This window comes from Sus scrofa, chromosome 5 (assembly GCF_054392235.1).
Source record: "Sus scrofa isolate SSC_HxYL_T2T_F1_AM1 chromosome 5, Sscrofa_HxYL_maternal_Yorkshire_Landrace_v2.0, whole genome shotgun sequence".
Taxonomy (NCBI): domain Eukaryota; kingdom Metazoa; phylum Chordata; class Mammalia; order Artiodactyla; family Suidae; genus Sus; species Sus scrofa.
The window spans coordinates 24,682,002-24,709,945 of NC_139387.1; the positions used below are offsets into that span (position 1 = coordinate 24,682,002).

At 38.2% G+C, this 27,944-nt stretch overlaps 3 protein-coding genes across 3 annotated transcripts in view; 2 read left to right on the forward strand and 1 right to left on the reverse strand.

Moving 5' to 3' along the window:
* The window catches only part of LOC110258130 (olfactory receptor 6C3-like), a 225,952-nt gene that overhangs the window by 163,899 nt on the left and 34,109 nt on the right, over positions 1 to 27,944 (reverse strand). The gene's annotated exons all lie outside the window — the stretch shown is intronic.
* LOC100513086 (olfactory receptor 6C2-like) lies at positions 3,508 to 4,425 on the forward strand. The gene has a single exon (XM_013997610.3). The coding sequence runs from the start codon at positions 3,508 to 3,510 to the stop codon at positions 4,423 to 4,425; it is 918 nt and encodes a 305-aa protein (XP_013853064.3).
* LOC146403264 (olfactory receptor 6C2-like) lies at positions 20,819 to 26,839 on the forward strand. The gene is made up of 2 exons (XM_084955937.1): positions 20,819 to 23,591; positions 23,871 to 26,839. Exons 1-2 carry the CDS (start codon positions 23,438 to 23,440, stop codon positions 24,671 to 24,673), a joined length of 957 nt encoding a protein of 318 aa, XP_084812063.1. The 5' UTR covers positions 20,819 to 23,437; the 3' UTR covers positions 24,674 to 26,839.

Sequence of the window (27,944 nt, forward strand, 5' to 3'; positions counted from 1 at the left end):
CAGAAAGCAGGTCAGTGACTGAATGAGACCAGAATGGAGTGTACTGTCTGCAAAACGTCATGAGGAAATGTTTTGGGATGACAGAGACGTTTCATGTAATGTGTGGTGTGGTAATTAATTGAATGTATATATTTTTAAATTTATTTTATTTTTTAAATTATTTCCCCAATACAATTTTTTTTCTACGATACAGCATGGTGACCCAGTTACACATACATGCACACATTCTATTTTCTCACATTAGCATGCTCCATCATAAGTGACTAGACATAGTTCCTTGCGTTAGCGGTTATGTAAGTAATCAGAGAGAAGACCAAATATATTCTACTTTTTGATCCAAGCAACACATTTCAAAGGACAGGTTTTTTTAACTCTAGGGCTATATCTGACATGTCGCCTTTTTTGGTACTTCTAGGGAGCAAAGAATGAGTCTTATGTTTTTAAAGAGCTCATTTTTGGGAAAAAAAAAAAAAAAGGAGACCAAGCAACAGAGACAATATATGGCATATACATTAAATATGTGCAATTCTTATATCAATTACACCTCAAAAAGCTAAAAAAGGAATTAATAGAGCCTTCGCAGCTAAAAATTGGAAACCCCCCCCCATGTAGGATTACATATTTATATTACAGAATGCAACATTCTCTCTTATATAAAAGACAATGGAAATTCCACTAAATGAGAAACAGACTGCTTGTTCTGAGTCCAAAGAATACATAAAAAACTTATTCTTTTAAAAATTAAGTTATTTATTGAGCTCTTGAATAGGGCCAGCTACTGTGGAATCTCAGGGAACAAGACTCTGAAGAGCCCAATAGCAAAAAAATACACTTACAGGCTCAGTGATAGAGACATGAGTACTATGTGCAAAAGAGGCAAAAACAACAGGCATGTAACTCAGACAATGAAGATTCAAGAAACTTTTTCTCAGGAAGTGACACTAAGCCCAAACTTAGTATCCTGCTAGTAACTTCTAGTGAAGGTAAGGGCGGGATGGGACGCTTCTAATGAACAGAGGAACAAGAAAGAGACTCCACCCAAATTATAAACATTTTGCTCTGCTTTGTGGAAAGTGAATGTCCCTCTTTGGTGAACACACTCGAAAGAGCTGTTTCACAGGGAATATTCCTTTCTAAATATAGAACCTTCATCACAGGAGTGTGCTATCCGTGGGTCAAAAAACCTCAAGCACTTCTGGTCTTAGGAGTTGATGTTATAATTGGGCTTGTAGGCAGAGACAGAATCCATGCAATTCGGGCATTTCTAATTAACATTCATCCACAATTTCAACTGTCAGCGTTAATTTCAAATAATATCCGACCTACTTATAAACAGAATAAAATCGACTTCACTGCTAAAACACGGTTGAAATGCAATCAGATTAGAGAATATAAACACCAGACAAATAACCCATGTGAAGACTTGCCCTAACAAACTGCCCAGCACATAGAAAGTGCTCAGCAATTGCAGTTTGCTTTTTTGGTTTTCTTTCTTTCTTTTTTATTTCTAGTTGGTAAGTTTTAACAATGAAATAAAATTGCACTTTCACAAGTGTTGAAAAAATAGTGCACATAATTCTTAGCTAGCCTTCACCCAGCTCGCCCTAACGGTAGCATCCTCTACAATCACAGTTCAATTATTAACACTAAGGAACAAACACTATACACAAATACTGAAAACTAAAATACACATTTAAGGATGGCTCAGGGTCCCAAGCCAGGCCTGGCTGGGTAAGCACCACCACCACCTGTGCCCCCAAGGCGCATATCGCACACTCTCTGGGCACCCCCTGTCGGATCTGCGATGGTGGTACCATGCACAGGTTTCCTGACTCCATATCCCAACACCTAGGGGCTATGGACCTCGCTGAGGTCTGTGAGTCCCCAGGGGTGCCAGAAGGGCCAAGCTTTGTGGTGTCAGAGGGGCAAAAGACTAATTGAAACATAAATAAAATTAAAAGAAATGAATTATTTTCAATACAGACATAATTAGGATTTTCCCAGTTTTTCCACTAAGGTCACTTTTCCGCTACAGGATACAATTCAATTAACTACTTGACAAGCTCATCATGACTCCTTGGTCTCTTCCTCCAACTTGTGTCTCATTCTGTCTTCCCTTGGCCTTCATGACCTCCAAAGTATAAATAATTGAGGTTAATTTCTTTGGGTTTTTTTTTCTACTTATACTAATTTCTTTACCCAATACTGGAGTAGGTAACTTGTTTATGTACCACACATAAAACACGAGGTTCTATCAGATGAAAAATAGAAGGAAGATTGGGGATTCATGGAGAAACTACAGATGAATGACTAAACTAGAAAACACTGCGTGTTATTTCGATGACAATTCTAAAGCCAAAAGTAAAATAAAAATGAACTAACTTCTCTGATCATGGCGGTAAAAGCAAACAATCCAATACTGCACACATAGCCTGTACACAATGTCAAACTCTGCCATTTATTTGCATTTAGCAGGAACCAACACTTCCAAGTAACTTAGAAATCCATTCAACCTGATGAGTAGTAAAGAATTATTAGGAGCAAAAGGACATTATAATATCCACAAAACTGTACCACATGGATAATGTTTTCTAATCCCATAGCTAAATACATTGGAGAGAACAAATGGCAAAATTTAGCTTAACTGAAAACTAGAGATGGGAGAACATACAAGAGGTAGAAAAATATGGACTGTAATATAAAATGATTTCAGAAAAATCTTTCCATTTCTTTACATCTTCTTTGATTTCTTTGATTAAAGTTTTATAGTTCTCGGCATATAGGTCCTTTACTTCCTTGGTCAGGTGTATTCCGAGGTATTTGATTTTGTGAGGTGCAATTTTAAAAGGCATCGTATTTTTGTATTCCTTTTCTAATATTTCATTGCTGGTATACAGAAATGCAACTGACTTCTGAATGTTAATCTTATATCCTGCTACTTTGCTGAATTTATTAATCAGTTCAAGGAGTTTTGGGGTCGAGTCCTTACGGTTTTCTATGTATAGTATCATGTCATCTGCATACAGTGATAGTTTGATCTCTTCTCTTCCTATTTGGATGCCTTTTATTTCTTTTGTTTGTCTAATTGCTGTGGCTAAGACTTCCAAAACGATGTTGAAGAGCAGTGGTGAGAGTGGGCATCCCTGTCTTGTTCCAGATTTGAGTGAGAAGGCTTTCAGTTTTTCCCCATTGAGTATTATATTTGCTGTGGGTTTATCATAAATGGCTTTGATTATATTCAGGAATGCTCCCTCTATACCCAGTTTGGCGAGGGTCTTGATCATGAATGCATAAGAAAATCTCAAGGGGACCTATTATGCTCATAAAAGAGCTGAGAATCCCTGAGTTTTGATGGGACATAAGGAAGTCAAAGAAGAAAATGACTATTCACTGTATAGATTGGATTTTTTCTTTACACAATAGTCATGGCCTCATAATTTCATACGAGTTTTCTCAGTTCAAAGCCACTTGAGTTGGTGAGGAGTTGAGAAGAAGTGCAAGTCAGCCATGAGAAACCGTACATCATTATCTACATTCATACTTCTGGGACTGACAGGTGATCCTCAAATGCAGGTTCTCATTTTTATATTTCTGTTTGTCTCCTACACACTGAGTATAACTGGGAACATGACCATCATTATACTCACTTTGGTAGATTCTCACCTTAAAACTGCCATGTACTTCTTCCTCAAACACTTCTCCTTTTTAGAAACCTTCTTCACTACGGTCTGCATCCCCAGGTTCCTATACAGCTTATCAACTGGGGACAAAACTATCTCCTATAATGCTTGTGTGGCTCAATTATTTTTTGTCATCCTTTTTGGAGCCACAGAATTTTTTCTCCTGGCCGCCATGTCCTATGACCGCTATGTGGCCATCTGCAAACCCTTACATTATGCGACCATCATGAACAGCAGAGTCTGTGGATGGCTTGTCAGCTGCTGTTGGATAGCAGGCTGGTTGGTCATATTTCCACCACTGTGCCTGGGCCTAAACCTGGAATTCTGTGACTCTAATATCATTGATCATTTTTCCTGTGATACTTCTCCTTTGCTGAAGATATCTTGTTCAGACACCCAGCTCATAGAACAGATGGCTGTTGCCCTTGCTGTGTTGACTGATATCATGTCCTATACCTACATCATCAAGACCATCATAAAGTTCCCTTCTGCCCAGCAAAAGATGAAGGCCTTCTCTACCTGCTCTTCTCACCTGATAGTGGTTTCTATCACCTATGGCAGTTGTATCTTCATCTATGTCAAACCATCACCAAAAGATGATCCAGCAAGTAATAAATGTGTGTCTGTGCTCAGCGCTTCAGTTGCCCCCATGCTAGACCCACTTATTTATACCCTGAGGAACAAGCAAGTGAAACGAGCTTTCACAGACTTAATCAAAAGAATTTCATTGATCTCAAAGACATAAAGAAATGTTGAAAGTCAGTATCAAATATAAATACAAAAAGAGTAGTGCACCTTAAAGTCATAATCATCAATTCTTTTTTTTTTTCTTTTTCTGCCACATCACACTCTAAACCTATGGAAGTTCCCCAGCCAGGCATTGAATCCAAGATTAGCTGCAGCCTACACAACAACTAAGCAATTCTGGATCCTTAACTTGCTGCACCACAGCAGGAACTCCATAATCTACAATTCTTAACTATTGCACCCTGGTCTACTGTCTGTTCATATTAAATGCTCATAACACTGTAAGTCCTGAATCTTGTCTCCCAAATCATCATTTCAATCCATGTTAATATAAGGAAGTTGAGTCATTTCAACTTTTGTTGAAAATAAACTTTCTCCAAGATGACATTATGTATCAAGAGAGCATGAAATTAAATTTCCAGGAAAAGGGTCTTACTTAAATTCTAACCTGGCTCTGATCAATAAAAGAACAATTTAATCTTACATCAAAATAAAAAAATCAAATTCTTGAATAGGGAAATAATGAAATCATAGTAGCCATTGCTTTCTTTAAAACCAAAAATCCAAAAAGTATATATATACAATTACAGTTACTCTCCTCAAGCAAAAATAAGATAAGTTTTGAAAATATTAACGAGGTAGTTTGATCAAAATGGAATATATTTAACACTATGGGTTTACAAACCAGGAGGTCCACGTCTACCTTGTAAAAAAAAATCTTTAAAGCCCAACAATTTAGAGTTGAGAGTGAATCACTGCATTCTCTCTAGAGTGAAAGAACACAGCCTGTACATTAATTCATCACCCAGGTTGCAGTGATCTAATAAAATCTGCTGAGACAACAAAACCATCTTTATGATGATAAAGCAAGACTAGTGCCAAAATACATAATACAGTGCGAGTCCTAAAAATAGCTAGTAAGTGAGGCCAACAAGAGCCAGTTGTGATTCTGTCTGCTTTGTTTATGGCTGTACCATTACCACCTTGAAGAGTGCACAGAATATATAATCAGTTCTCAATATATATCGACAGAAGTTAATGGTTGTGTTTTAGAAAATGTAAAAAGAAAAAAGTGATAGTGGCTGCAATACACAAAAGACGACAGAGAATTCAATGTGCTTTGGGCTTGTTTATTGGGAATTTATCCTAATTTTTTTCTTAAGGTTTCATTCAGCCACTCAATACTTTGTTGCTATAGTAGAGTTGTTTTTTTTCATTCCTTATTTGCTGATATCTCTAAACTTTTATTGGAGGTAATTCTTTCCAGGACCCTATACTGACATCCCTTTGCACTAAGGAAAACAATGGTACGAATTCAACTGTCTATTAATCTTCTATTTTTGTTTAGCTGCAGAGAACTCTCTCTAGTACACAGAAAGATGCTGAGTCTTTTCTAAGACAATCTATTAAGACTATCCACACAATCACAGTCATACTAATGGTTTCTATTTCTGGATTAGAAGTACATATTTTTTTAGGCACATCTGATGAGAAATCTGTATGACAAGCCACACAAATATAAAAACTTTCCTACCTACGACTAAGAATTTCCCTATAGGAATGGACTGATGTATAATAGTTGTGGGAACAAAGATTTTATATAAAACTTTAAAGTAGTATTTTTTATTATTAAAAAAAGAAATGGGGAACTCTGTCTAGTCACTTATGATGGAACACGTAATGTGAGAAAAAAACACTATATACATGTATGTGTAACTGGGTCACCATGCTGTGCAGTCAAAAAAATATATATATAAATAAATGATTTAAAAAAAAATAAATGGAAACAACTTAAGTTCTCAAGCCAGTGGTACTTATTATCGAAGGAGATTAAAATTATATCATTCAGTCATTAAAAATTGTTCTAAATCTCTTATATTGATAACTAAATCAACCATAAATGGTTGGGTGAAAAAAGTAGTTTACAACTGTGTTTGCAAGTTTACTTAGGTACTTATGTTTGAGTAGGAAAATATATGACACTGTTTTATAAAACAATTTACAGTGGCAATGTCTATGTAATTTGTTTCCATTTTACCTCCATATTTTTCATAATGTCCATGAGTTACTTAATTTTACTGGCCATGCCCTGGCATGCAGAAGATCCCAGGACAGGAATGGAACCCACACCACAGCAGTGACAACACAATTCTTAACCACCAGGACACCAGTGAATTACTTAACCGAAAGGAAGTAGAGAATGGTTTCATTGCCTGCAATAATACAAAAAAAAAATCATTTCATCATTTGACTTATATTAGCCTGCATCACCACAGTGTATCTAATTCTGTTGTTGCAGTTTCTTGATCTTAAGGGCACTGGCACCGTTGCTGTAAAGTTGACAGCCAAAATTTTATATTAATATTCCTTGATGACGTTCAAACCTGAGTCTCCAAGGACTCTTCTTTTCTTTGTTTACTCTAATGACTCTTGTTATAGGAGAATACACAAATTAACTAGCCATAATATTTGGTGCCAAATATGTTCTCCTGATGAAGAAATTCAGAAGATCAACCATCCCTAATCACTCCATAGCCCAAGATATGCCTAGCCCTAGAGATTAGGCACTTCTGTTTTTCTTTCTTTCTTTCTTCCTTTTTTTTTTTTTTTCCTTGCTGTCAAGTGAAGAACACAAAAATGGCAGAGGCCCTCTTCTAGAAATGCCCTATAGTGTAGGAGGGCTCTGGGCATTTCCAGGGATTTTCTAGCTGAGTGTAGTTTCCCAAGAAAACTTAGCTTTCAGGTCCCTACTAGCATATTCCTGTTCAGACTGTGTCTCATTATGAGAATGTTCAAATAAATGGTCAACTGATGCCATGAAATAATTTAATGTTTAAAGGGTAAGTCTGAAAGTGTTTGCTGCCTCAGTTATTTTCACAGCATGTATGCATGTGTTCTGGCAGAAGGTGGGAGGTGGATGGGAAATATCATGACAGAGTTCTCTCTTTAAGCAAAGGCCTAGACTTCAATAACCAATATGGTTAGCATTTGATGGGACTATCCTATAGTCATGTATGAGACACAATTTATGTTCTGCAAGGATGGCCCTAGAAATCATTCGCACGCCTGGTTATGATTCAGGCCTAAATCATAAATAAAATCGACAAACTCACATGGACACACAAAAAATAAAATCCAAGCACCCACACACACATACACCTACACACATCAACTGAGACTCACATACTGAAATTTTATTCATTTTTTAATTTTTGCCCAAATAAAATACTCCGTGAAAGTTAGAGAGTCAATTTGAATGTGTTGACATTATTAAATATTTAATATTTATGTAAGACTGGATTCAGATACAAGCAAAATATTGATTATTAAAAATGAGATGTTTTAAGACCCAAGCAAAGCTGAGTCAAATACCAAGACAACTACTGGGTGGTGAACTGAGTTCCTAAAAATAGAAGAAATCAGGACAGAACTTGTCATTGTGATCTATGATCACCATCAGATGATAATGCACTGATCAAGAGGGTAATAGCCTTCCACCAAACTTGATCTACCCTGATCCTCAATTAATATCCCTCCCTGTGACGCCATCTGTCTACCCTGGAGACTGTCCTGAATACTGAGCCTATAGTAGCAGAACAAAGGATTTACTTGCTCAGATGAAAGTGAGAAAAACACTGTTTAAAACTCTATGAAGGGACAGGATTATGATGGTGGAAGAGAAGGACTGGAGTTCAATTTCTCTCCAAAAAACAACAAAATTCACAACTAATTCATCCAAATGGACCAGAAACCTTAAAAAAGATATCCTACTCCAGAAGAAAAACAGGAGGACACATCAAGAGGTAGGGGGGCGATTGTGTAATATAAACAACCCCATGTCTCCCGGGTGGGAAGCCCAATAGACAGGAAACTAACAGGTTCACAGAGACTCACCTACAGAAGTGAGAGTTCTGAGCCACACATAAAACTCTCATGTGTAGGGATCTTGCACTAGGAGAAAGAGCCCCTGGAGCATCTGGCATTGAAGGCCAGTGGGGCTTTTGTGCAGGAGTTCCACAGGACTGGGGGAAAGGGAGACCCCATTCTTAAAAGGCGCACACAGACTTTCATGTGCACTGGGTCCCAGGGCAAGGCAAAGTCTCCATGGGAATGTGGGTCAAACCTGACTGCAGTTCTTGGAGACATCCTGGGAAAACAGGGGAGACATCCCCCGAAAACAGGGGAGAACGTGGCTTGTTGTGAGGGAAGGACATTGAAAGCAAAGCTCTTGGGAATATTCAGCAACCAAAGTGCCTTTCTCTGGAGGTGGCCATTTCGGGGAATATCTGGCCCCACCCATCAGTCCGGCTGAGAAGCCCCAGGGCAAACGACAATCCAGGTGGGATCACAACCCCACCCCTCAGTAAACAGGCTACCTAAAGACCCCTCAGCCACACAGCAGCCTCTAATCCCATCCAGAGACTAAGCCCCACCCACCAGAGGGATCAGAATCAGCCCCTCCCATCAGGAAGCTGACAGCAAGCCCCCCATACCGATTTCAGCCATAGGGGGGCAGACATCAGAAGTAAGAGAGGCTACAACTCTATTATTTGTAAAAAGGTCACCACACCAAAAACCTATAAAAAGGAAAAGACAGAGAACCATAACTCAGATGACGGAGAAAGGAAAAACCCCAGAAAATCAGCTAAGCAATGAGGAGATTCTCAGCCTGCAGGAAAAGACTTAAACTGTTGATGCTGAAGATGATACAAGACATTGGAAATAAACTGGAGGCAAAAATAGATAACGTACAGGAAACACTGAGCAAAGAGATACAAAATAGAAAACTTAAACAAGAAGAGATGCAAAATACAATAACAGAAACAAAAAATTCACTAGAAGCAGCTAATAGCAGAATACAGGAGGCAGAAGAATGAATAAGCGAGGTGGAGGACAGATTAGTGGAAATTACAGATGCAGAACAGAAAAGAGAAAAAAGACTGAAAAGAAATGAAGAGAGTCTCAGAGAACTCTGGGACAACATTAAATGCACCAACATCCGTTATTATAGGGGTGCCAGAAGGAGAAGAGAGAGAGAAGGGGACAGAAAAAATATTCCAAGAGATAATAGCCAAAAACTTCCCTCACATGGAGAAGGAATCACTCACTCAAATCCAGGAAGCACAACGTGTACCATATAAAATAAACCCAAGGAGGAAAACCCCAAGACACATATTAATCAAGCTGAACAAAATTAACGACAAAGAGAAAATCTTGAAAGCAGCTAGGGAAAAGAAACAAATAACATACAAGGGAACCCCAATAAGGTTACTGGTAGATTTTTCAGCAGAAACTGCAGGCAAGAAGGGAAGGGCATGATATACTCAGTGTAATAAAAGGAAAAACCTCCAACCAAGATTACTTTATGCAGCAAGGCTCTCATTCAGATTTGAAGGAGAAATCAAAATCTTCACAGGTAAGCAAAAGCTGAGAAAATTCAGCAACACTAAACCAGCCTTACAACAAATACTAAAGGAACTTCTATAGGCAGAAAAGAACAAGAGAAGAAGGAAAGAAAAAAGAGCAACAAAAACAAACCCAAAGCAATTACTAAAATGGCAATAAGGAGTTCCCGTTGTGGAGCAGTGGTTAACCAATCTGACTAGGAACCATGAGGTTGCGGGTCCGGTCCCTGCCCTTGCTCAGTGGGTTAATGATCCAGCGTTGCGGTGAGCTGTGGTGTAGGCTGCAGATGCGGCTCGGATCCCGCATTGCTGTGGCTCTGGCATAGGCCGGGAGCTACAGCTCCGATTCAAACCCTAGCCTGGGAACCTCAATATGCCGCAGGAGCAGACCAAGAAATAGCCAAAAAAAGACAAAAAATAAAATGGCAATAAGAACATACATAACAATAATTACCTTAAATGTTAATGGACTAAATGCCCCAACCAAAAGACACAGGCTAGCTGAATGGATACAAAAACAAGGCCCATAATATATGCTGTCTTCAAGAGACCCACTTCACTTCTAGGGACACATACAAATTGAAAGCGAAAGAACGGAAGACAATATTTCATGCAAACGGGGATCAAAAGAAAGCTGGAGTAGCAATACTCATATCAGACAAAGTAGGCTTTAAAATGAAGAATATTTTAAGGGACAAAGAAGGATATTACATAATGATCAAAGGATCAATCCAAGAAGAAGATATAACAATTTTAAATACCTACACACCCAACACAAGTTCACTACAATATATAAGGCAAGTGCTAACAACCTTAAAAGGACAAATCAACAATAACACAATCATAGTCAGGGACTTTAACACCCCACTTACAGCAATGGACAGATCAACCAGACAGAAAACCAATAAGGAAACATAGGCCCTGAATGATACATTAAACCAGATGGACTTCATAGATAGTTATAGGACATTCCATCCAAAAGCAACAGAATACACTTTCTATTCAAGTGCACATGGAACATTCTCTAAGATTGATCACATCCTGGGCTACAAATCCAACTTTGGTAACTTTAAGAAAATTGAAATCATATCAAGCATCTTTTCCAACCACAACGCTATACAACTAGAAATCAACAACAAGAAAAACTGCAAAATACACAAACGCATGGAGACTCAACATGCTACTAAACAACCAATGGATCATTGAAGAAATTAAAGAGGAAATTAAGAAATACCTAGCAGCAAATGAAAATGAAAATATGACATTCCAAAACCTATGGGATGCAGCAAAAGCCATTCTAAGAGGAAAGTTTATAACAATACAAGCCCACCTCAGGAAACAAGAAAAAGCTCAAATAAACAAGCTAACTTGACATCTCAAGCAGCTTGAGAGAGTAGAACAGACAAGACCTAAAGTTAGTAGAAGGAAAGAAATCATAAAGATCAGGGCAGGAATCAATGAAATAGAAACAAAGAAAACCATAGAAAGGATCACTGAAATGAAAAGCTAGTTCGTTGAAAATATCAACAAAATTGATAAACCCTTAGCCAGACTAATCAAGCAAAAAAGAGAGAGGACTCAAATCAATAAAATTAGAAATGAAAAGGAGAAGTAACAATGGATATCATAGAAATACAAAGGAATATAAGAGACTGCTATATGCAACTATAGGCCAATAAAACAGAAAACCTAGAAGAAATGGACAAATTCTTAGAAAAGTACAATCTTCCAAGACTAAACCAAGATGAAAGAGAAAAGATGCATGGACCCATCACAAGAACTGAAATTGAAACTGTGATTTAAAAACTTCCAACAAACAAAAGTTCAGGACCAGATGGCTTCACAGGTGAATTCTATCAAACATTTAGAGAAGAGCTAATACCTCTCCTTCTTAAACTCTTTCAAAAAATTGCAGAGGAAGGGATACTCCCAAACTCATTCTATGAGGCCACCATCACCCTGATACCAAAACCAGACAAAGATTCCACAAAAAAAAGAAAACTACAGGCCAATTTCACTGATGAACATCGGTGCAAAAATCCTCAACAAAATACTAGTAAACCATATCCAACAATACATTAAAAGGATTGTGGATCATGATCAAGTGGGATTTATCCCAGGGATGCAAGGTTTCTTCTATATCCACCAATTCATCAGTGTGATATACCACATTAACAAACTGAAGAATAAAAACCATATGATCCTCTCAATAGATGCAGAAAAAGCCTTTGACAAAATCCAACATCCATTTCTGATAAAAACCTTTCAGAAAGTGGGCATAACGGGAACCTACCTCAACATGATAAAGGCCACATATGACAAACCCACAGCAAACATCATTCTCAATGGTGAAAAGCTGAAAGAATTCCTGCTGACATCAGGAACAAGGCAAGGATATCCATTCTTGCCACTACTCTTCAACATAAATTTGGAAATCCTAGCCACAGCAATCAGAGAAGTAAAAGAAATAAAAGGAATCCACATTGGAAAGGAAGAAGTAAAACTACCCCTATTTGCAGATGACATGATACTATACCTAGAGAACCCTAAGGACTCTACCAGAAAACTGTTAGAGCTCATCCATGAATTTGGCAAAGTTGCAGGATACAAAATTAATGCACCAAAATTGTCAGTATTTCATACACTAACAATGAAAGAGCAGAAAGAGAAATTAGGGAAGCAATCCCATTTACCGTCGCATCCAAAAGAATAAAATACCTAGGAGTAAACCTACCTAAAGAGACAAGAGACCTGTACTCTGAAAACTATAAGCCACTGATGAAAGAAACCAAAGATGACACAAATAGATGGAAAGATATACCATGCTCGTGGATTGGAAGAGTTAATATTATCAAAATGACTATACTACCCAAAGCAATCTACAGATTCAATGCAATCCCTATCAAATTACCAAGGACATTTTTCACAGAACTCAAACAAAATATTTTCAAGTTTGTTTGGAAGCACACAAGACCCAGAGTAGCCAAAAACATCCTGAAAAAGAAAAACAGAGCTGGAGGAATCAGGCTCCCAGACTTCAGACTATACTACAAAGCAACAATCTTCAAAACCACATGGTACTGGCACAAAGACAGAAATATACATCAGTGGAACAGGATAGAAAAACCAGAATTCAACCCACACACCTACAGCCAACTCATCTATGACAAAGGAGCCAAGGATATACAATGGAGAAAGGACAGTTTGTTCAGTAAGTGGTGCTGGGAAACCTGGACAGCCACATGGAAAAGAATGAAATTAGAACACTCCCTAACACCATACACAAAAATAAACTCCAAATGGATTCAAGACCTAGATATAAGACCACACACTATGAAAATCTTAGAGGAAAACATAGGCCAAACACTCTCTGACATAAACGACAGCAACAACTTCTCAGATCCCCCTCTTAGAGTATTGACAATGAAAACAAAAATAAACAAATGGGACCTAATCAAACTTCAAAGTTTCTGCACAGCAAAGGAAAGCCTAAACAACACAAAAAGACAACCCACACAATGCCAGAAAATCTTTGCAAGTGAATCCACTGACAAGGGATTCATCTCCAAAATTTATAAACACCTTCTGCAGCTCCATACCAAAAAAACAAAAAACCCCATCAAATAATGGGCAGAAGATCTAAATAGACAGTTCTCCAAAGAAGACACATGTATGGCCAAAAAACACATGAAAAGATGTTCAACACCACTCATTATCAGAGAAATGCAAATCAAAACCACCATGAGGTACCACCTCACACCAGCCAGAATGGCCATCATCCAAAAGCCTACAAACAAGAAGTGTTGGAGAGGGTGTGGAGAAAAAGGAAGCCTAGTACACTGTTGGTGGGATTGTAAATTGGTGCAACCACTGTGGAAAGCGGTATGGAGATTCCCCACTGCAATAACAGCATTCATCCTTCTGGAACTGACAGAGGATTTTCAGCTGCAGCTTTTGCTTCTCACTTTTCTATTTCTCACCTACATATTGAGTGTAACCAGAAATCTGACCATCATTACCCTAACCTTGCTGGATCCCCACCTTAAAACTCCCAGGTATTTTTTCCTCTAAAATTTCTCTTTCTTAGAAATCTCATCTACAAACTCCCGTATTCCAAGATTCCTGTATAATATATCAACTGGGGACAGAACAATTACCTATAATGCATGCGCCATTCAACTATTTTTTTTTTTTTTGTCTTTTTGCCTTTTCTTGAGCCTCACCCACGGCATATGGAGATTCCCAAGCGAGGGGTCCAACCAGAGCCACAGCCACCAGCCTATGCAAGAGCCACAGAAACACAGGATCTGAGCCGCATCTGTGACTCACACCACAGCTCAAGGCAATGCCGGATCCTTAACCCACTGAGCAAGGCCAGGGAACAAACCCACAACCTCATGGTTCCTAGTCAGATTTGTTAACCACTGCTCCACGACGGGAACTCCCATTCAACTATTTTTTAGACCCCTTTGTGTTAACTGAATTCCTTCTCTTGGCAACCATGGCATATGATCGCTATGTGGCCACCTGCACACCCCTGCATTATACAACAATCATGAGCAAGAAACTGCAAAACAATGGCTGTCTGCTGTTGGGTGGTAACGATTGTGATTATCCTCCCTCCACTCAGCTTAGGTTTTCATCTGGAATTCTGTGATTCTAATGTCATTGATCATTTTGCCTGTGATGCATCTCCTCTCCTGAAGATCTCATGTTCAGACACCTGGTTAATTGAGCAGATGGTTATAGCCTGTGCTGTGCTGACCTTCATCATCACTCTTTTGTGTGTAGTTCTCTCCTACATATACATCATAAGGACAATTCTAAAATTTCCTTCTGTCCAACAAAGAAAAAATGCTTCTTCTACTTGTTCTTCCCATATGATTATTGTTTCCATCACCTATGGCAGCTACATCTTTATCTACATCAAACCATCTGCAAAAGAAGAGGTAAATCTCAATAAAGTTGTGGCATTGCTTATTTCTTCCATATGGCCAATGCTGAATCCACACGCAAACACACACACACACACATATATTCACCTATGCTGAATCCATATATGTGTGTGTACACATACACACACACACTGAGGAATAAGCAAGTTAAAAAATCCTTTCATGATTCACTCAAAAAAACTATTTCTATTAAAAAAGCAAAATGTATCACTTGATAAACCAACTCAAAAGGTGCATAGCTACCTTATATTTTTCATAAAGCTGATAACCAATATTGTAATTTCATATCTGATCGACCAATCAGGTTGACCTCACTGACATTTAATCATTAATTTTCCATTCATATACTGAAGAACTAATTATCAAACAGTGCTTTATGAGGAACAACATATATTATTTTAATCCTTTAGCTAGAACCTATCATAGTTAAATCATTTCTTTTTCTTCTTTTAGATGTTTCCCCAGATATTTTAAAATATTGGTATAGAGATATCATTCTTTTTTATTGAATTATAATTGACTTACAATATAGGTTTCAAGTGTACAACGTAGTGATTCAAATGTCCAAAGACATTCCATGAAGCCACTATCACCCTAATACCAAAATCAAAGATACTACCAACAAAGAAAATTATAGACCAATATCTTTGATGAAAATAGACACAAAATTCTCAACAAAATTTTAGCCAAATAAATCCAACAACATACAAAAAAGATCATACATCACAACCAAATGGAATTCATCCCAAATTCACAAGGATGGTTCAACAAGGGCAAATCAATCAACAATACACACCACATTAAGAAAAGAAAAGTCGGAGTTCCTCTCATGGTGCAGTGGTTAACAAATCCAACTAGGAACCATGGGGTTGAGGGTTCGATCCCTGGCCTTGCTCAGTGGGTTTAGGATTCAGCATTGCTGTGAGCTGTGGTGTGGGTCGCAGACGCACCTTGGATCTGGCCTTTCTGTGGCACAGGCTGGTGGCTACAGCTCTGATTGGACCCCTAGCCTGGGAACCTCCATATGCTGCGGGTGCGGCCCTAGAAAAGACAAAAAAAAAAGACACAAAAAAAAGAAAAGAAAAAGCAAAACCACATGATCAATTCAATAGATGCAGAAAAAGCATTTGGCAAAATCCAACATCCATTCATGATAAAAACCCTTACAAAAGTGAGTATAGCGGGAACATATAACATAATCAAAGATATTTTGTACAAACCCACATCCAATATTAATACTCAATGGAGAAAAGCTGAAAGCCTTCTACCAAAATCTGGAACAAGATAAGGATGTCCACTCTCACCACTTTTATTCAACATAGAATTGGAAGTCCAAGCCATGGCAATCAGACAAACAAAAGAAATAAACTGTATCTAAATTGGAAAAGAAGAGGTAAAAGTGTCACTCTATGCAGATGACATAATACTACATGTGCAAAACCATTAGGAATTGGCACAAAAACTACTCAGACTGATCAACAAATTCAGGAAAGTGGCAAGATACAAGATTAACATTCAGAAATTGGATCCATTTCTGTATACCAACACGAAATCTTAGAGAAGGAATACAAAAATGCAATAGCTTTTAAATATAACACGTGGAGTTCCTGTCATGGCTTGGCGGTTATCGAATCCAGCTAGGAACCATGGGGTTGTGGGTTTGATCACTGGCCTTGCTCAGTGGGTTAAGGATCCGGCATTGCCATGAGCTGTGGTGTGGGTCCCAGGTGCAGCTCAGATCCCGCATTGCTGCAGCTCTATTGTAGGCCGATGGCTGCAGCTCCGACTGGACCCCTAGCCAGGGAACCTCCAAGTGCCGTGGGTGCGGCCCTAGAAAAGACAAAAAGACAAAAAAAAAATTAAATATAACATGTAGAAAACTAAAATTTCAGGAGTAAACCTGAAAGATTATTTGCTAAGAACTATAAAACATTGATCAAGGAATTTAAAGAGGAATCAAATAAATGAAAGATAGTCCATGCTTCTGTGTTGGAAGAATTAATATTGTTAACATGGCCACATACCCAAAACTGTCTACAGATTCAATGTGATCCCTGTTAAATTATCCGCAGCATTTTTCATAGAACTAGACCAACTATCCAAAAATTTATATGGAACCATAAAAGACCAAGAATTGCCAAAGCAATCCTGAGGGGGGAAGAAACCAAGCAGGAGGCATAACTCTCCCAGACTTCAGACAATATTACAAAGCTATAGTAATCAAGACAGTGTGGTGCTGGTACCAAAACAGATACACAGACCAATGGAACAGAACAGAGAAACCAGAAAGAAACCCAGACACCTATGGTCAACTAATCTTTGACCAAGGAGGCAAGAATATAAAATGGGAAAAAGACGGCCTCTTCAGCAAATGGTGCTAGGAACACTGGACAGCTGCATGTAAATCAATGAAACTAGAACATACCCTCACAACATGCACAAAAATAAACTCAAAATGGCTTAAACACTTAAACATAAGACAAGACACCGTCAAACTCCTAGAGAGAACATAGGCAAAACATTCTCTGACATCAACCAGAAAAATGTTTTCTGAGGCCAGTCTCCCAAGGAAACAGAAACAAAAACAAACCAATGGGACTTAAACTTACAAGCTTTTGCACAGAAAAGGAAACCGTAAAAAAAAAAAAAAAAGATAACCTATGGAATGGGAGAAAATAGTTTCAAACGATGAAATAGACAAGGGTTTAACTTCTAAAATATACAAACAACTTACACAACTCAACAGCAAAACAAAAAACAAAAAAACAAAAAACAACAAAGATGGGTAGAGGCCTGAATAGGTATTTCTCCAAAGAAGATACATAGACGGCCGACAGGCACATGGAAAAAAATGTTCGACATCACTAATTATAAAAGAAATGCATACCAAAATTATAAGGAGGTATCACCTCACACCAGTCAGAATGGCCATCTTTAACAAGTCAACAAATAAATGCTGGAGAGGGTGTGGAGAAAAGGCTACCCTCCTTCACTCTTGGTGGGAATATAATTTGGTGCAACCTCTATGGAAAACAATATGAATGTGCCTCAGAAAATAAGTATGGAACTACCATATGACCCAGCAATCCCACTCCTGGCCATATATCCCGACACAACTTTCCTTGAAAAAGATACATGCACCCGCATGTTCATTGCAGCACTATTCACAATAGCCAAGACATGGAAAGAACCTAAACGTCCATCAACAGATGAATGGATTAAGAAGATGTGGAGTATATACACAATGGAATACTACCCATCCATAAAAAAGAAGAAAATAATACCATTTGCAGCAACGTGGATGGAACTCTCATCCTAAGAAAAGTAAGTCAGAAAGAGAAAGACAAATACCATATGATATCACTTATATCTAGAATCTAATAAATGACACAAATAAACCTATCTACAGAAAAGAAACAAACTCATGCACATGACAAACAGACTTGTGGTTGCCAAGGAGGAGTGGGAAGGAGTGGGATGGACTTGGAATTTGGGGTTATTAGATACAAACTATTGTATTTGAAATGGATAAGCAATGAGATCCTGTTGTATAGCACAGGCAACTCTATCTAGTCACTTGTGATGGAACATGATGGAAGATAATGTGAGGAAAATATATGTGTGTATGTACAACTGGGTCACTTTGTTGTGAAGCAGAAATTAACTGAACTTTGCAAATCAACTATAATAGAAAAAAATAAAACTCTTAGAAAAAAGGCTATTAACCCCCTCATAAAAGAAAAGTATACCACACATAGACATACTAAAATCAAGGCATAGGAAAAGCATCTAAACAGGTACATATAAAACAAATCCAAAAATACACAAATAAAAATACATATAAAACATACATAAAAATGCAAAAATACATATTAACATTCTAATGTAACAGAATAAGATCATATATAAATTTAGCAATAAAACAGCCCATGAGATATAAAAACAAATGTATTATAAAAATCTGGGAGGTATTTCTGAAAAATATCAGTGATAACTTATCACTTTGCCTTTTCTTTTGATAAAATATTTCCCCTATTATTATGTGAATAGTTATGTTTACACTAAGCATGAACTATAAATTTTATAGGATTACTAAATCTGAAAAATTGTCTTTAACATCTTACAAATGCCTAACGTGATACTGAAATACACGACAGAAGTTTGCCTTTAGCCTGGTTACCTGAGAGTTACTATTGCACTCCTGGCCTGATTCTGATGCTGGTATTTACAGGTGGGTCTCTGAGGACATTTTCCCCAGTTCTCTCGTCCTCTCTCTATCCCCAAAGTCTATTACACAAGAGATTCATTAATTATTTTAAGTCAGGACCAACAAAGATTCGTTTGTTTGCTTCACTTAACTGAAAATTGGATCAATTTTTTTTTTCAAAGGGGGAATTCTGTCAGTTTAGAAATGTGTGCCTCTACCAGAAGTATCAGAACAGCAATTTTCCCAACAGCAGAGAGAGATGCCTACCTGGCCATTTTAACTACTGTTACCTTCGTAGTTACAGAGTAAAGAAAAGAGTGCCTGGGCTCAGGGGGAGGCAGGCTTTTGCTGGAAAACTCTTCATCTTGTGTGGGTGGTGGAGGACTTGGTGAAAACTCTCCAACTGCGGAGCCCTCTGTGAGTATGAGTCCGCTCCTAAAAATGCGCAGCCCCACCCACCACTCTAACCTCTCTCTAGAAGAAGTCATTCTTGGATGACTTTTTTCACCCTTTGCAATTTCGGGGTTCAGCAAACAGCTGAGATTACAAATACCAGGGAAGTATCTTTTATTATTTTCTTTCTCTTTTCTGAAGTCCAGAATGATGCTCTCCTCTAAGGAAAGTGTCTATAGCAAAATAACTGATGATTTTTATATTTTATGAAAGGTTTCAACAATTGCTTATGAAGTATGTCTTTACAATATAAGTGGCAAGCATAGGACAGTCATTAAGCTGTTTTTACATATCAGTATAAATATAGAGGAATGTGGAGTTCCCGTTGTGGCTCCGTGTAAAAGGAACCCAATTAGTATCCATGAGGAAGCACATTCAATCCCTAGCTCAGTGGGTTACGGATCCAGCATTGCCATGAGCTGTGGTGTAGGTTGCAGACGCAGCTAAGATCGCGCGACGCTGTGGCTGTGGAGTAGGCTGGCATCTACATCTCCCATTCGCCCCCTAGCCTGGGAACCTCCATATGTTGCAGGTGCGGCCCTAAAAAGACAAAAGACTATATATATACCTGAGTGTTTGCGGGGCACTCCCCCATATTCTCTACCACAACCTCACACTCATTTTAAACAAAAACTGTGTATAAGATATGTAAATTTTATTATTTGAGGGACTGACTTGCTAATGTCTTATTGTCGGTGACCACATCCTCTACCAGACTTTTATATTTTAGTGAAAACTCACTTTTTCATCTCTATAGCAATATCGAGGTCAATTAATTTCATGACAATGTTCTTAAGAATGTGGAAGATGAATGACTGGAGAAACCAGTGGTATTCTGGGAAGAAAAAAATGCTCTTCTCTGTACATGCAAGCTGCTTGAGGTGCTTGAGAATGAGTCAGATATCTGGAGTCGTGGTGACTAGAACTGAGGGGACTTATCTGGGCTACAGAGACAATTCATTTTTACTCCCACTGGAAATGCTAGGTTATCCCTTTATGACCTTGAACCTGGTGTTGAGGTAGGAGGCTAACTTTTAAGCAAACTATTCCCTCTTCTTCCCTTACTGTATTTTCTATAGACTCTTTAGGCTAAACTATGAGACTAGACACAAAGTGGGAGTTGATGTCTGCCCTTCCTAAGGATTAGGAAGGAAATTATTAAAGCAACCAGGTGAAACTCCATGTAACCATTTAACTGAAGCTTCTAGAGGAAATGCCTTTTGATTCAACAATGTCAGAAAATGACAAGGTATCCAGACAATGCCTGAAGGACAGGAAATACTTGCATTAGCTGTTATGTAAGTAATCAGAGAGAAGGCCAAGTACATCATAATTTTTAATCCAAGCAAAATTTCAAATGACAGGTTTTTTTTTTTTTGCCTTGTTTTGTTTTTTACTCTAGGGCTATATCTGACATGCAGCCTTTTTTGGTACTGCCAGGGAGCAAAGAATGATTTTTATGTGTTAAAGAGCTCATTTAAAAAAAAAGAAGGAGACTAGGAAACAGAGGCAATATATGGCATATATATTAAGTTTGTGCAATTTTATATCAATTATACCTCAATAAAGCTAGAAGAGAAAATAATTAACCTTTTGTAGAATAAAAATTGGGGACCCCCCCCAAGATTGAATACTAATAGAATGCAAGTCTCTCTTACATAAAAGAGAATGGAAGTTTTAGTAAATAAGAAACAGACTGCTTGTTCCGAGTCAGAAGAGGACATATAAAATTTATTCATCTTAAAATAAACATATTTATTGAGCTCTTGGTAAACTGAATAGGACCAGCTTCTTTGGCATCTCAATGAACAAGACTATGATTAGTCCAATGTCAATAAAATTACACTCACAGGTTCAGTGATAGAGAGATGAGCACTATGTGCTAGAGAGGCAAAAACGAGAGGCATGTAACTTAGACAATGAAGTGTCAAGACACTTCTTCTCAGGAAGTGATTCCAAGACAAAGCGGAAAACTTATTAATAATCAGTACATGTCTAGTGAAGGTAAGGACAGGGTGGAAGATCATAATGAACAGAGTTGTATCAGGAAACAGACTCCACGCAAATTACAAATATGCTGCTCCAGTTTGTGGAAAGCAAATGCCCCCCTTTGGTGGACGAACTCGGAAGAGCTGTTTCACAGTGAACATTCCTTTCTAAAAAGAGACACCTTCGTCACAGGAGTGTTCTGTCAGTGGGTCAAAACCTCAAGCCCTTGGGTCTTATTAGTCGATGTATAATTTGGCTTTTAGGCAGAGAGAGAATCCATGCAATTCCGATATTGCTAATTAATATCAACCCATAATTTCAAGTGTAAATATTAATTTCAAATAACACCCTACATACTTAGAGACAGATTGAAACTGACATCACCACAAAAACATGGCTGAAGCACAGACGATTGGAAGAGAGAACATAAATACCAACAAATAATCCATGTGAAGACTTGGCAACAAACTTCCTGGCACATAGAAAGTGCTCAGGAATTGCAGTTTGCTTTTATGGTTTTCTTCCTCTCTTTTTTATTTGTATTTGGTAAATTTTTAACTATTAAATAAAATTATACTTCCAGAATAGTTGAAAAAATAGTGTAGTCAATTCCCAGATATGCTTCATCCAGCTCCCCTTAACAGTAGCATCCTGCATAATCATAGTTCAATTATTATCAATAAAGAATGAAAACCGTATACAAATAGTAATAACTAAAATACACATTTAAGGATGGCTAGAGGTCCGAGCCAGGCTGGGCAAGCAGCAATGATGCTGGCACTGTCACAGCCAATGCCCCTGCCTCTGCAGCACATACCTCATGCTCTGTGGATGCCCCCTCTTGGATCCGTGACAGCTGGGCCATGCACAGGTTTCCCAACCCCCTATCCCAGCACCTGGGGGTTGAGCAAGCACAGCAGGCTATGGACCTCACTGAGGTCTGTGAGTCCCCAGGGACTCCAGGAGGGCCAAGCTTGGGGATGTCAGAGGGGCGAATGATTCAAAAAATAATTTTAAAAAATTAAATAGATGAATTAAGTTAAATACAGACATTATTTGGATTTTCCCAGTTTTTCCACTAAGGTCATTTCGGTTGCAGGATCCAATTCAAGTTACTACTTGACAAGAAATCATCGTGACTCCTTGGTCTCCTCCTCCAACTTCTGTTTCACCCTGTCTTCCCTTGGCCTTCATGACCTCAAAAGTATCCACAATTGAGGTTAAATATTTCAGGGGTTTTTTTCCACTCATACTCATTTCCTAACCCAACATTGGAGTAGTAGGTAAGTTGTTTGTGTTAGTGCTTATCAAACACGATGTTCTACCAGAGTGAAAAAAATGGAAGGAAAACTGGGTATTCATGGAGAAACTTAGAGATAAATGACTAAACCAGAAAACACTGCGTGTTATTTGGATGACAATTCTAAAACAAAAAGTAAAACAAAAATGAAATAACTTCTCTGATCACGGCAGTAAAAGCAAACATTCCAATACTGCACACATAGCCTGTACACAATGTCAAACTCTGCCATGTATTTGCATTTAGCAGGAACCAACACTTCCAAGTAACTTATGAGTCCATCCAACCTGATGAGTAATGAAGAATTTTTAGGAGCAAAAGGACATTATAATACACAAAACTACCACACGGATACTGTTTTCTAATACTTTAGTTAGATACATTTCAGAGAATAAATAGCAGAATTTAGAGTAACTGAAAAATAGAGATGGGAGAACACACAAGAGGTAGAAAAATATGGAATGCAGTACAAACTGATCTCAGAAAAACGTGATCTTGAGGAGACCTATAATTCATTCTCAAAGAGCTGAGAATACCTGAGTTTTGATGGGACATAAGGAAGTCAAAGAAGAAAATGACTATTCACTGTATAGATTGGATTTTTTTTTACACAATGGCCACACCCTCATAATTTCATACAAGTTTTCTCAGTTCAAGGTCACTTGAGTTGGTGAGGAATTGAGAAGAACTACAAGTCAGCCATGAGAAACCATACATCATTATCTACATTCATACTTCTGGGACTGACAGGTGATCCTCAAATGCAGCTTCTCATTTTTCTATTTCTGTTTGTCTCCTACACGCTGAGTATAACTGGGAACATGACCATCATTATACTCACTTTAGTAGATTCTCGCCTTAAAACTGCCATGGGAGTTCCCGTCGTGGCACAGTGGTTAACGAATCCGACTAGGAACCATGAGGTTGCGGGTTCGGTCCCTGCCCTTGCTCAGTGGGTTAACGATCCAGCGTTGCCGCGAGCTGTGGTATAGGTTGCACACGCGGCTCGGATCCCGCGTTGCTGTGGCTCTGGCGTAGGCCGGTGGCTACAGCTCCGATTAGACCCCTAGCCTGGGAACCTCCGTATGCCGCAGGAGCGGCCCAAGAAATAGCAACAACAACAGCAACAAAAAGACAAAAGACAAAAAAAAAAAAAAAAAACTGCCATGTACTTCTTCCTCAAACACTTCTCCTTTTTAGAAACCTTCTTCACTACGGTCTGCATCCCCAGGTTCCTATACAGCTTATCAACTGGGGACAAAACTATTTCCTATAACGCTTGTGTGGCTCAATTATTTTTTGTCATCCTTTTTGGAGCCACAGAATTTTTTCTCCTAGCTGCCATGTCCTATGACCACTACGTAGCCATCTGCAAACCCTTACATTATGCGACCATCATGAACAGCAGAGTCTGTGGATGGCTTGTCAGCTGCTGCTGGATAGCAGGTTGGTTGGTCATATTTCCACCACTGTGCCTAGGCTTAAACCTGGAATTCTGTGACTCTAATATCATCGATCATTTTGCCTGTGATGCTTCTCCTTTGCTGAAGATATCTTGTTCAGACACACGGTTCTTAGAACAGATGACTATTGCCTTTGCTGTGTTGACTGGCACCATGACACTTCTGTGTGTAGTTATGTCCTATATCTACATCATCAAGACCATCATAAAGTTCCCTTCTGCCCAGCAAAAGATGAAGGACTTCTCTACCTGCTCTTCTCACTTGATAGTGGTTTCTATCACCTATGGAAGTTGTTTCTTCATCTATGTCAAACCTTCAGCAAAGGATGAAGTCGCAATTAATAAGTGTGTGTCCGTGCTCACTACTTCAGTTTCCCCCATGTTAAACCCATTTATTTATACTCTGCGGAACAAGCAAGTGAAACAAGCTTTCACAGATGTAATCAAAAGAATGCCATTGATCTCAAAGAAGTAATGTTGAAAGTCAGTATCAAATAAAAATATAAGTATAAAAAGACTAATGCACCTTAAAGTTATAATTGTCAATTTATTTTTTCTCTTTTTCAGCCACACTTGCAGCCTATGGAAATTCCCAGGCCAGGCACTGAATCTAAGCTGCAGCTGCAGCCTCTGCCACAGCAACAGCAATGCTGGATCCTCAACCTTCACACCACAGCGTGACTCCATTACCTTCAATCTTAACTATTGTACCCTGGTCTATCATATGTTCATATTAAATGCTTCTAACACCTTTACTCCTGAATCTTGTCTCCCAAATCATGTCATTGCTTGTTGAAATAAACAAGTTTAGTCATTTCAAATCTTGTTGAAAATAAACTTTCTCCAAGATGACATCTCATACCAAGAGAGCAGGAAATTAAATTTCAAAAAAAAAATAGTCCTTAGCTAAATTCTAATCTGGATATGATCCATAAAAGAACTATTAAATCTTATGTGCAAAATAAAAAAAAATCAAATTCTTCAACTGACAGGTAAATAGCAAAGCCATAGTAGCCACTGAGTTATTGAAAACCAAAAATCCAAAAAGTACATACACAATTATATAGTTACTCTTCTCAAGCAGGAATCAGATAATTTTTCAAAATATTTATGAGTTAGTTCAAGCAAAAAGGAATGGATTTTAACACTACGGGTTTATACACCTGGAGGTCCATGTCTACCTTGTAAAAGAAACTTTAAAGCCCAAAGGTTTAGAGTTGAGAGTCACCAGATTCTCTCTAAGGTGAAAGAACACAGCCTCTACATTAATTCATCACCCAGTTAGCAGTGTTCTGATAAAATCTGCTGAGACTTTAAAACCATCTTTATGATGATAAAGAAAGACTAGTGCCAAAAAACATAATACAATGCAAGTCCTAAACAGAGCTAAGTTAAGCCAACAGGAGCCAGTAGTGATTCTGCCTGATTTGTTCACCCCCTTGAACAGTGCACAGAATATATAACAGGTTCAAAATGGATGTCAACAGAAATTAATGGTTGTGATTTAGAAAATATAAAAAGAAAAATGATATGATAGCAAAGGGACTACACAAAAGAAGAAAGCAAATTCAATGAGCTTCGGGCTTGTTTATTTGGAATTTATCAAATACCTAAGGGCACATTCCTAGCTTTTCTCTTAAGGTCTCACTCAGCCTCTCAATAGTCTGTTGCTGGAGTGGAGGTCTTTTTCCATTCATTATACTCTGACATCTCTAATCTTTATGGGAGACAATTCTACCCAAGGCCATCTACTGATGTCCCTAATAAGAAGAAAAACAAAGTTAAGAATTGAACTATTGGAGTTCCCACTGTGGTGCAGCAGAAACAAATCTGATTAGGAACCATGAGGTTGCAGGTTCGATCCCTGGCCTCGCTCGGGCTGAGGATCTGGCGTTGCCATGAGCTGTGGTATAGGTCGCAGACGCGGCTTGGATCTGGTGTTGCTGTGGCTGTGGTATAGGATGGCAGCTACAGCTCCCATTAGACCCCTAGCCTGGGAACCTCCATATGCTGCGGGTGTGGCCCTCAAAAAGACAAAAGACAAAAAAAAAAAAAGAATTGAACTATCTACTGATCTATTTTTGTGGAGTTGCAGAGAACTCTCTCTAGTACACAGAAAGATGCTGAATCTTTTCTAAGACAATCTATTAAGACTATCCACCCAATCACGTTCATACTAATGATTTTTATTTCTGGATTGGAACGACATAGATTTTTTAACACATCTGATGAGAAATCTATGAGACAAGCCATGCAAATATAAAAACTGTCCTACCTACAACTAAGAATTTCTCCTATAGAAATGGTCTGGTGTATAAGCAGCCATGGGAACAAAAATATTTATATAAAACTTTTAAGTAGTATTTTTATTATTAAAAAAAGAAGTGTAAACAACTTCAGTTTCCAAACTGGTGGTACTTATCAAAGACAGATTAAAATTGTACAATTCAGTCATTAAAAATTGCTATAAATCTCCTTATATTGATAACTAAATACAACCATAATTGGTTGGGTGAAAAAGGTAGATTACAACTGTGTTTGTGAGTTTACTTATGTACTTAAGTTTGAGTGGGAAAATATATGACACTGATGTTATAAAACAATTTACAGTGCTAATGTCTAGGTAATTTGTTTCCCTTTTACCTCCATATTTTTCATAATGTCCATGAGTTACTTAATTTTACTGGCCATGCCCTGGCATGTAGAAGATCCCAGGACAGGAATGGAACCCACACCACAGCAGTGACAACACAATTCTTAACCACTAGGACACCAGCGAATTACTTAACCGAAAGGAAGTAGAGAATGCTTTCTTAGGCCAGTTTCATTTCCTTGAACAATACAAAAAATATATCATTTTATTATTTGACTTACATTAGCCTGCATCACCACAGTGTATCTAATTCTGCTGTTGCAGTTTCTTGATCTTAAGGGCACTGGCACCGTTGCTGTAAAGTTGACAGCCAAAATTTTATATTAATATTCCTTGATGACGTTCAAACCTGGGTCTCCAAGGACTCTTTTCTTTGTTTACTCTAATGACTCTTGTTATAGGTAGAATACACAAATTAACTAGCCATAATATTTGGTGCCAAATATGTTCTCCTGATGAAGAAATTCAGAAGACCAACCATCCCTAATCACTCCAAAGCCCAAGATATGCCTAGCCCTAGAGATTAGGCACTTCTGTTTTTCTTTCTTTCTTTCTTCCTTTTTTTTTTTTTTCCTTGCTGTCAAGTGAAGAACACAAAAATGGCAGAGGCCCTCTTCTAGAAATGCCCTACAGTGTAGGAGAGCTCTGGGCATTTCCAGGGATTTTCTAGCTGAGTGTGGTTTCCCAAGAAAACTTAGCTTTCAGGTCCCTACTAGCATATTCCTGTTCAGAATGTGTCTCATTATGAGAATGTTCAAATAAATGGTCAACGGATGCCATGAAATAATTTACTGTTTAAAGGATAAGTCTGAAAGTGTTTGCTGCCTCAGTTATTTCCACAGCATGTATGCATGTGTTCTGGCAGAAGGTGGGAGGTGGATGGGAAATATCATGACAGAGTTCTCTCTTTAAGCAAAGGCCTAGACTTCAATAACCAATATGGTTAGCATTTGATGGGACTATCCTATAGTCATGTATGAGACACAATTTATGTTCTGCAAGGATGGCCCTAGAAATCCTTAGCACATCTGGTTATGATTCAGGCCTAAATTATAAATAAAATTGACAAACTCACATGGACACACAAAAAACA

Bases quoted from the DNA above. Each gene is read 5' to 3' on its own strand.
- LOC100513086 (XM_013997610.3), top strand. From the start codon at position 3,508: ATGAGAAACCGTACATCATTATCTACATTCATACTTCTGGGACTGACA.
- LOC146403264 (XM_084955937.1), top strand. From the start codon at position 23,438: ATGAGAAACCATACATCATTATCTACATTCATACTTCTGGGACTGACA. The intron at 23,592-23,870 runs GCCTTAAAACTG...AGCAACAAAAAG, and splicing joins ACTCACTTTAGTAGATTCTC to ACAAAAGACAAAAAAAAAAA.